At 36.9% G+C, this 10,817-nt stretch overlaps 1 protein-coding gene across 2 annotated transcripts; it reads right to left on the bottom strand.

Annotated features, from left to right (window-relative positions):
* Positions 1 to 409: 409 nt before the first annotated feature.
* LOC148643230 (uncharacterized) lies at positions 410 to 6,790 on the bottom strand. 2 transcript variants are annotated; one of them, XM_088615964.1, is made up of 14 exons: positions 6,711 to 6,790; positions 6,047 to 6,105; positions 5,591 to 5,875; positions 5,389 to 5,487; positions 4,999 to 5,146; positions 4,602 to 4,903; positions 4,291 to 4,498; positions 4,058 to 4,189; positions 3,816 to 3,946; positions 3,521 to 3,727; positions 3,376 to 3,432; positions 3,081 to 3,286; positions 2,136 to 2,985; positions 410 to 2,025 (listed from the first exon to the last, which is right to left on the bottom strand). In XM_088615964.1, exons 2-13 carry the CDS (start codon positions 6,079 to 6,081, stop codon positions 2,360 to 2,362), a joined length of 2,436 nt encoding a protein of 811 aa, XP_088472090.1. In that variant the 5' UTR covers positions 6,082 to 6,105; positions 6,711 to 6,790; the 3' UTR covers positions 410 to 2,025; positions 2,136 to 2,359. The 2 variants fall into 2 exon arrangements, with proteins under 2 accessions (XP_088472090.1, XP_088472091.1); XM_088615965.1 differs by having other exon boundaries at positions 410 to 2,020.
* Between the last annotated feature and the right edge of the window lie 4,027 nt (positions 6,791 to 10,817).

Below are 10,817 nucleotides of genomic sequence, written 5' to 3'. Positions count from 1 at the left end.
GGCTACAGTTAGTGTTGTGAAATACTTCAACACTCTGGATCGCAGATTTAGACCCCCTGCACTTACTTCTTAAAAAACAACAAATGAAGATATGTAGCAATCACATTGTAGCAGGGGTGACATTGACTTAGTGCTTCTACTACTGGACTTGGGGTAAATGATCATATTCACCCCCGGTCGCTTCACTAAACGCTCTTCACTAAACTTACCAAATTCTCAGAGTAGAGTTATCTGTGAATTCCTTTGACCTGCTGTGGTCTGCGCAATCGGTAAGAATCACAGAAGAATGAGGGGGCAATTTTAATGTATTGCAATCTTATAGTTTGTTTCATACATTTTTTAGTTATGAGATCAAAAATTAAAAAAATGTTTTAATCCCAAAACAAGAAGCAGTCATTGTTCATGATGGTCACAATTAGAAGTTGTATTGAAATTATATAGATCATCAAAAAGTTTGAAAAAGCTAATTGCACAATAATGTTTATTATTTTTTGATAAATTGTGGCAATGAAATATGACAGCATTCACAACTAGTATAATTAAATTAAATTGATTTTTATATAACATCTTTCATAACAAGGTTGACCTGAGGCACTTAACATAGCTGGGTGATGATACATGATGTGAAAGAGTAAAAGCCAGAAGATAACTGAGGAGAGGAACCAAAAACTCCTTAGTTAGGAGGAAAAAAAAACCTCTAGGGGTCCAAGATCAACTGGCTGCCCAACCCCTCTGGGTATGCTAACATTATACAATTAGAAAAATAGTTTGGAGGTTTTTCTGTATTATTGATTTCTTCTTCCAAAGGTGTTAGGCAGGTGAAAATTTGTGATTTCGTCCTGAGCCACAGCACTGTCGTCGTGGTCATCACACCTCTTCATGTACATCCTTGCATCTTTTCTGGTAGTGAATGGCAGGTGACAGCTACAAAAAATAGCATATGCATAATCATTATGATTGTGTTGAAAACAAAATTAAAAAATAAAAGCCTAAGCAACTCTGTGCATTAATATTTCTAATATTCACAATTGTGAATCATTTAAAAATCGAATCCAGTAGAATTAGGCTGTGAAACTGATCAAATGCCATAAGCCCTATTCAAATTCCTGACTGAATTTCCAGGATGGAGACAATTTTATTTTGTTTAAGAAACTGATCTCTGTCGGGAATAGAAAATTCCAGTTCAGTGATAGAAACTAGCCATGTTAGCAGATTATTGCTTTACAGTTTAAAAAGTAATTAATTAATGTGGTCACAAATAATATCTTGGCTTTTAGACCACAATATGCTTTTAACAGTTTACTGAAAAAATGTTTCCTGCAGTTTAGCTCCAAAATGAAAATGAAATGGTTTCATTTTGTGTATGTCAAGGGTGTCCACTGTATAGAAATTCAATTTTAAAACATTACTGAAATGACAAAGCACTGGAAATACAGGTCTATCTAACCTCTAACTCATTAACAATGTTCATTGCTGTTGTCCTTAAACTTTTCAGAAATTGTATTTAAGAAAATAAAGCCATTGTTCCCTAGACTCATCTTTTGTGTTCTGTTCGCTGTGAATCAGAAAGGTGCTGTTCTTGAAGTCCAGTCAGTCTCTGTTATCTTTCTTCCCAAGAGGAATTCCATCTAATTCCATCAAACTTCTTTCTCTTCTGCTCGCCTAAGGATGAACTGAAATGAAGCAATTAGTATTTCAGTGGCAGAAAATAGGCTGTCATATACACCTCTCCAGTGCTTTTGATGCACAAATGGTGTCCTGCCGAAACATTCTTCTGTTTGGTAATGTTGGGCAGTTTCAAATGAAGCTTATCGATATGATTATCAAAAATCTATTTTGTAGATAATGAAAGAAAATAATAATAGAATCAGAGTAAGAATTATTATCAAGACTTATCTTTCTGTTCTCTTTCAATAAGAACGGTGTCATTAATGAAGTCCAGTCGGTCTCATTCCTTCTCTCTTCCCAAGAGCCTGCCCATCTAATGCTGCTGAAAACTCCATTGTCCATTCTGGGAATGCTGTGCTGTTCAGATAGTGTCAACAAATTTCAAAAATGGTTGTTACAACATAATATGTTGTAACAATGATTTCAAAAAGAAACTACAGAAGCCTTACAAATTAAAAATATCTCACCGTGCCAATGTGTCTTCAGGCTTCCCACGTACAAAAAGGCCCAAGGACTCCAGCAGTCTTACAACCACTGCCCTGTTTACCTCACCAGACACGATCTCTATTCTGTTGTTATCCACGATGACCGTTCTTCAGGTGATTTATCATGTCCTTCCTCGCCTGTTGTGAGGTCATCCTGATCTCCTCTGCCGTGGAGAGGCAGAGGAGATAAAAGCTTTATTTTATGATCATTCGTCCAACCACTCCAGAGATTGTCCTTCTCCATTAAACGACTTCCTGGAGACACCATAATCATATAGGAGCTCTTCTCCCACTGCAATCTCTCTTTTTGCCAAGAACAGAATTGTTATGTCAGTCTTTTCGTCAATTCCAAAAGATTCTTTAATTGGTCTGAGGTTGGCTTTTTTGTTTGAATGATTAATGCGCCTTCCAATTGTGTCCATATCCGGGTGACAGGTGCAGTGTTCTTCACGCGAATCAATGCACATTTTTTGTTTAGGTCCATCAAAAAAGAATAGATATCCCATGTCTCCTTCTGCCATCTGTGCCATTAGGGCTTCTCCAGCTGTCTTTGTGATAACCTTGCCATGGTAATCACATACCACCTCTCCCTTCTGGAAACGCCTGGAAGTTACAACCTTCTTCCCTTTCACAGGATCGTCAACGATGTGCAGGCCTCTCCAGGTTTGGAGTTTTACCAGATTTTCAATGTCCTTGCCATTTGGTTGGACTTCTACATGCGGCCTCCAGTTCTGAAGTACCTCGGACACAGCTGGTGTATTGGTTGACCATCCCATTTTTTCTATATAATGGGTCACTTGGCTTTCTGTTGGTAAACGTCTATTGTATTGATCTGTAGTGAGAAATCAGAAATCCACCCAAAGAATATATCCAGTAATAGACTCTTGAAATATTACTCTTTAAAAAGGGAAGAAATCCTGTTCTTACCGAATATGTTCTGTTGCCTCCTTTTCCTCTGCTCAGCTCTCCATCTATTGTAACAGTGGGGATCGTGAATGCCGGTCACTCTCAGGCGCTCTTTCTTTCTGGGAGGCTGCCCATCTAATGTCACGGGAAACATCTGTATCAGCTTCTGGAAGGCTGCAGCACCATCCATCTTTGGGCATCTATATGCAGCAGCTGCCACAGTGGACCTATTTGTAAAAAGAAAACTTAAATATCTCAGATCTAAGATAGAGTGGCTAAAAGGTAACTGAAAGAGGGATATTAAATTAAAACTTACCGTATAGCAGCTGTACGTTCTTGTCCATAGCCTGAAGATTGCTCTCCTGATCCTGAACTGAAGTTTAACAAAAATATGAGAAATTTATGTTTATCTTAAATATTGACTTTCAAATACTGAATTTTGATATCACTGTGACACTTACAGAGATCCTGCTTCTACAATGCCATGAATTAGTTCGCTGGCTGAGCACATGTCCTCATCTGTCAGCCTTCTGGCTAGGTTTTCAACAGTTCCATTTGAAACACCTAAATAATCATTCAGGATAGTTTTCTGATCAATAGGTAGCTTCTTTATTTCCATTTCAAATGCCCTTCTTGCAACATAGCAAGTAATCAGTGGTAGGTGGTACCTGCAAAACAAACATATAAAATAGTTGTTTTCAAGCCCCAGTAAAGTGAAAGGAAAATACATCAAAATAATTATATAATTCAATTTACTTCTCATGCAGTCTTCGCAGATCATAGGTAGGATTGTGAACTGGTTCTCCTCCCGCATACACAAAAAAATGTTCTATTTCCATCCTGCAGTTTGCATCACAGCGTAAGTTAATGAAGTAGCAGTGAAACATCTGAGAAAATAAAAAAAATAAAAATGCAGTTTAAATGCAGTATTCTTCACATACCATTGAATGCTAAAGACAGTTTTTAGCAATGAAATCTCAATAAAACCTCCAACTCACCTTTTCCTCTTCTTCATTTAGTGCAAAGGAAGCTAGTCGCTGAGTTGCAGCCATGCGCTCTTTGACAGAGATTATTACCCTGTTTTGGCCACTTTTATTCACAACAATTTTTCGCTGTATCCAATCCAGGACCTGAATTCAGAAGATTTTTTTAATACAAATATTAATTAAATACAATTTCTCGAAAAGAACATCTATAATCAAAATTCTCGGTTGTATGAAGGGATGCTTACTGTCATATTCTTTACCACCCCTGGGCGCTGAAGGTGCTTCAGCTGGAGAATGGCCTGCAGGTAAAGCATCACAACAATCCGCTCACTTGTGGTGATGTCTGCAGAGGTGTGCGTCTTGCTCAGTATCCGCTGCACATCTTTCTTTGCAACACTCAACACCTTCAAGCAATCGCTTAGTTTAGGTGGAGGACTCTGCAGCTGTGTTAGTCTGGGGGAGAGAGAGCAATACTATCAGGCTCCAAAAGGCAACATTTATGTGTTTGAATAGAAAAGCAAGTACAAGTTGAACCAACATTTAATAAGTAAAGTACCTCTTTCTGGTTATTTCCTGTCTGACACTCTTGTTGTTTCTCTTTTTTATGTCCTTTAGATTGCTCTGGAAGTCTATTAAACCCTTAGCTAGACTGCGATCCTCCACTTGCAGGTTAGTGTTTTTTCGGATGAAGAGCAGGAATCTGTTGATATTAATGATATAACCTGCAATGGTCTGGTGAGACAGCCCAGTCATCTTCAACTGGGAAACAAATGTCTGCATTTTGGAAATGTCCTTCAGAAAACTTAAGGAAACTTCCGGTGGATCCGTAAAAAACAGGAACCTGGAGACATTTTCAACCTGAAAAACACATATAGAGGAAGTCATTATTTTTATGACCAACATCCGTGGTATGTGAAGTTTAAGCCGAGTAAAACCATGTAGCAAATACCTACCTCCTTGGAGCAGTTTACCATTCCCAGGCCCTGGATAAGGTATTGTTTAAATCCAGCCAGGAGAGGAGAATCAAGAGAGTGTTTTCTGTAAAGTCCAGCCAGGGCAACTCTTTTTCGGAGAGCTTTTAGATTACCTTTAACTGACACCCTGTAGATATAAGACACATGGACGATAACATGTATTATAAGTGTTTCCGTTTTCTTAGTTGGCTTCTGGGAGAAAATGGCTTTAGATGTGGCCCTGTGTGAATATGTATATCTACCAATTCACTGACATCCCAAATAAGGCTACATTTTTTCTTGCCTCTGTGAAACAAAATCTAATTTTATACATACAACGTGCAAATAAAAAATAAAGCACAAGAAACCCTATTGAGCAGAGAGTCTTACTGTTCCCCATCTTCCCCTTCCTCCTCTGCTTCTGCTTCAGTTTCTGGAGCAGCCTCTGGCATCTCTTCCTCCTGGACAGCGGCCTCTTGCTCAGGGCCGCTGGAATGCAGGTAGATTCTTTTCAACATGCTTTTACATAATATGTTGTAACAATGATTTAAAAAAAAAACTACAGAAGCCTTACAAATTAAAAATATCTCACCTTGCCAATGTGTCTTCAGGCTTCCCACGTACAAAAAGGCCCAAGGACTCCAGCAGTCTTACAACCACTGCCCTGTTTGCCTCACCAGACACGATCTCTATTCTGTTGTAATCCACGATGACCCCGTTCTTCAGGAGATTTATCATGTCCTCCCTCGCCTGTTGAGAGGCCATCCTGATCTCTTCTGCCGTGGCGTGCTTCATACACGCCCTCTTCAAGTGAGCAGGAAGCTGATCAAAAGTATTCAGGCACATCTTGCACACCAGGGGAATCCTCGCGGGTTTCCTTTGAAAATAAATAATACCATCTGTGTATAGAAACAAGCTAAGACTGATTTCTTAAATTATCCTTAATTTTCTCTCTCATAGTTTGAGCATAATGATTTTATTGCATTTATATAAGAATTGCTCATTGCTCCAAAATAAATAATGGTTTCATAAAAAAGTGAACACTTACTTGGTCTCAGTCACAGACTTTCCAATAGGAGCCATTGTGGAGTTCAGCAACTGCAGGTCCTAGAAGTGGGGAAGGAATTGTAAAAGAGAAATTGACTTACAATACAGAAAGAATGGCTGAGGGTCACTGAAATATATATATATACAAATTCCAAAGACTGAGTCCATATAGGAACAACTACCTTTCATATTCAGTATAAGATGGAGAGATGAATTGGCCCTGAAAATCCACTGCAATGAGAAACTGCTCCTGCCATTGTATATGAACAAACATACATTCTCATCTATATTCATTTGCAGTTACACTATTGCAATTAATCTGTATCCATTCTGCATTCATATCTACTAGAAAGAGCTCTCAATTAATTAAATGTCCCATTGAACTGGCCCTGATTATACAATGCAAGGAGAAGTCTTCTAAGCCAATACTTGCAACCAGAAAGAGGCTGTATTTCAATTATACAATATACAAAACAATACCATTTAACACAAAGATATATTCCACACCTCAGCATGCACATGATGAGATTCTTGATATTAGATTAGTAGAAACAATATCAATGCACTGAGAGACGCTTAAGAATAAAGATGCATCTGCCTGACTGCATATTAGTTTTAAAAGGTTATCAGCAAATGCATTTAAAAGTAAAAATGTAAAGTCTTACCTCTTGATCGTAGTGGTGATTCAATATCCAGGACTTTAGTCAAGTCTCAGAGTTACTGTACCTCCTGTCTCGATTGCAGGTGAAAGTGAAAGGTATATTGCACTCAGCAGAAATATACCCCGAGCAAAGACTCCACCCCTCCCAGGAAACAGCACTTCCCTTTGGCAAAGCAGTGGGTGGAGGAAGCCTTTGTTACCATTATCAAACACTGAAATCGTTATAATTTAATTTTAAAAACATGGCTAAGCATAGTTTCAAGCATTAACATCCAAAGCACCTGTCTTAGGTGGGGCCAGTAGTTAGCCAAGCCATCTGAAAGATTTAGCATTTCCAAAGATGTATTTTGTAAGCCAGGTTCAATCATTACCATCCAAAGTATCGGTCTTCCCTTGGGGCAAGAGAGTTTCCTGTCTAGGAAACAGGACACATAGGAAACCCAAAGACAGACATATTTGTAAATGCTAATTCTTTTAATGCTGTTTTCTGGGAGGGGTTGAGTCTTTGCTCGGGGTAACTTAAAATACAAAGAAAGTCATGTTCTATGGTACAAGATAAATACAAAACTTTAGCTTTTATTTTAATTAGATAATTTAATTCAGTCCCATTTGCCTGTTTCACAAATGATCGGATTTTACTAGAGATTCTGTTTGGGATTCAGATGTGCATTCGGACAGCAATCCCTTTCAAGAAATGATACATCTCCATGCATGTGATAATCTTCCTTATATCATATAGTGCGTCTTTTGGACACTTTGTGGGCTTGAAATACAAAGAAAGTCATGTTCTATGGTCAAGATAAATACATAACTTTAGCTTTTATTTTAATTAGATAATTTAATTCAGTCCCATTTGCCTGTTTCACAAATGATCGGATTTTACTAGAGATTCTGTTTGGGATTCAGATGTGCATTCGGACAGCAATCCCTTTCAAGAAATGATACATCTCCATGCATGTGATAATCTTCCTTATATCATGTAGTGCGTCTTTTGGACCCTTTGTGGGCTTGAAATACAAAGAAAGTCATGTTCTATGGTACAAGATAAATACAAAACTTTAGCTTTTATTTTAATTAGATAATTTAATTCAGTCCCATTTGCCTGTTTCACAAATGATCGTATTTTACTAGAGATTCTGTTTGGGATTCAGATGTGCATTCGGACAGCAATCCCTTTCAAGAAATGATACTTTCGGGATGAGTTCAAGGGTGCTTTAACACTGTATTTAGGATGTGTTAGCAGTCATTCTGTGTCTCTAGGTTCAACACAGTGATAGATATATATATGTGCTCACTGATTTTTTTTCTGGTACATGCCCAGGCCAGTAAGCAGTCTGAGGATTTATTTCCAGACGGCTTTACATTATACACAATTTGAGTTCATTTTAAAAAGTAAAAGGTTATGAAAGGAATGCATTTTCATAAGAAAGATAATACCGATATGCATGTGATAATCTTCCTTATATCATGTAGTGCGTCATTTGGACACTTTAGTGGGCTTGAAATACAAAGAAAGTCATGTTCTATAGTACAAGATAAATACAAAACTTTAGCTTTTATTTTAATGAGATTTGTTTGGAGACTTTGTGGGCTTGAAATACAAAGAAAGTCATTTTCTATGGTACAAGATAAATACAAATCTTTAGCTTTCATTTTAATGAGATTTCTTTATAAAGCATAAGCAATCATTTATTGCTTATGTAAGCTCTGGGCCTACAAGAGGAATGTAGAGATCGAGCTGCAAAGGAAAAGCTAAAACCCCCTACAGATATTCACTCACTTATCCCACACAGCTCCAACACTTCCGTCATTAACACCTCCAGCACTGAAAGGGCTATGTGCACCATCCCCCAGGCCAGGCTTAGCAGGCCAGTGTAACACACTGGATCATTATATTATTAGAATCTATTCTACTAACAATATCCACAATTTGAGTTCATTTTAAAAAGTAAAAGGTAATGAAAGGAATGCATTTTCATAAGACAGATAATACCGATACGCATGTGATAATCTTTCTTATACCATGAGGTGCGTCATTTGGACACTTTCTGGGCTTGAAATACAAAGAAAGTCATGTTCTATGGTCAAGATAAATACAAAACTTTAGCTTTTATTTAAATTAGATAATTTAATTCAGTCCCATTTGCCTGTTTCACAACTGATCGTATTTTACTAGAGATTCTGTTTGGGATTCAGATGTGCATTCGGACAGCAATCCCTTTCAAGAAATGATACTTTCTGGATCTTCCTTATATCATGTAGTGCGTCATTTGGACACTTTAGTGGGCTTGAAATACAAAGAAAGTCATGTTCTATGGTACAAGATAAATACAAAACTTTAGCTTTTATTTTAATGAGATTTGTTTGGACACTTTGTGGGCTTGAAATACAAAGAAAGTCATGTTCTATGGTACAAGATAAATACAAAACTTTAGCTTTTATTTTAATTAGATAATTTAATTCAGTCCCATTTGCCTGTTTTACAAATGATCGTATTTTACTAGAGATTCTGTTTGGGATTCAGATGTGCATTCGGACAGCAATCCCTTTCAAGAAATGATACTTTCGGGATGAGTTCAAGGGTGCTTTAACACTGTATTTAGGATGTGTTAGCAGTTATTCTGTGTCTCTAAGTTCAACACAGTGATAGATATATATATGTGCTCACTGATTTTTTTTTGGTACATGCCCAGGCCAGTAAGCAGTCTGAGGATTTATTTCCAGACGGCTTTACATTATACACAATTTGAGTTCATTTTAAAAAGTAAAAGGTTATGAAAGGAATGCATTTTCATAAGAAAGATAATACCGATATGCATGTGATAATCTTCCTTATATCATGTAGTGCGTCATTTGGACACTTTGTGGGCTTGAAATACAAAGAAAGTCATGTTCTATGGTACAAGATAAATACAAAACTTTAGCTTTTATTTTAATGAGATTTGTTTATAAAGCATAAGCAATCATTTATTGCTTATGTAAGCTCTGAGCCTACAGGAGGAATGAATAGATCAAGCTGCAAAGGAAAAGCTATTCTGTGTCTCTAGGTTCAACACAGTGATATATATTTATATAGATTTATTTCCATATGTGCTATAGGTAGTGTTTTGAAATTCTTCAACACACTGGATCGCAGGTTTAAACCCCCTGCACTCTTACTCCTTAAAAACCAACAAATGCAGAAATCATATTGTAGCAGACACTCATTTGCCTGTTTCACAAATGATCATTGATTACTAGAGATTCTGTTTGGAATACGGATGTGCATTCTGACAACAATCTCTTTCAAAAAGTGATTTTACCTCATCGCGGCTTTGCCCTTCTTGCCTCTTTGGACAATATCTCCACTTTGTGGTCGTTGTTGGTAATGGCTGGACAATATCTCCATCTTGTGGTCGTGGTTGGTAATGTCTTCTTATGCCCTTTATCGTCCAATTAAGATTTTATTACCCTGTTTTTAACATAATAACAAATTAGAATTGATTAAAACTAAGTTTGGAACACCAGGGAATATAAAAAAAGATTTTTAGGAAAACCATGAGGACTCTGTGTCCGATGCCTGCAAGGGGAGAAAGCTAGAATCCTTTGATTTTTCAAAATTTGAAAATAAACATCATATAACAACAGCTTTCGTTTTTGAAGGCATATTAGTTTCTAAAACACTACAATAAAGGTAAAAACGTCTGTTTTATATTACATGATTTTTTGTGAAATTAGTCATCTATTGCACTATTTTTAATAAAACCTCTAATTAAAAGTGATTAAAATTAAGTTTGGAACAACAAGGAACAAAAAAAAAAGATTTTAAGGAAAAAAAAAATTGTCTTCTGTGCCAGGTGCCTGCAAGGGGAGAAAGCTAGAATCCTACCCAGGCTCCTGGAGCTCTGTCCTGGCTAAAGGAGGGTGAATCCATCCCCTTCAAAGCTCCATGAAAAAATGATCATTTAAAATTTGAAAAAAAAACATCATATGACATCATATAACAACAGTTTTCATTCCTAGGAGTGAAAAACAACCGTTTTTGAAGACATATTAGTTTCTAAAACACTACAATAAAGTTAAAAACGTCCGTTTTATATTACATGATTTTTTGTGAAATTAGTCATTTATT

This window comes from Lepisosteus platostomus, chromosome 22, assembly GCF_059453375.1.
Source record: "Lepisosteus platostomus isolate fLepPlt1 chromosome 22, fLepPlt1.hap1, whole genome shotgun sequence".
Classification (NCBI taxonomy): domain Eukaryota; kingdom Metazoa; phylum Chordata; class Actinopteri; order Semionotiformes; family Lepisosteidae; genus Lepisosteus; species Lepisosteus platostomus.
The sequence above is the reverse complement of the archived record's forward strand: the minus strand, read 5'-3'. Positions and strand labels throughout refer to the sequence as shown.

What these genes read in the sequence shown, in the direction of transcription:
- LOC148643230 (XM_088615964.1), bottom strand. Translation starts at nt 6,081, where the DNA reads ATGGCTCCTATTGGAAAGTCTGTGACTGAGACCAA. An exon ending in AAGTCTGTGACTGAGACCAA is followed by an intron (nt 5,876 to 6,046) that starts GTAAGTGTTCAC and finishes TTATTTTCAAAG; the next exon opens with GAAACCCGCGAGGATTCCCC. An exon ending in CAGGAAATAACCAGAAAGAG is followed by an intron (nt 4,499 to 4,601) that starts GTACTTTACTTA and finishes TCTCTCCCCCAG; the next exon opens with ACTAACACAGCTGCAGAGTC.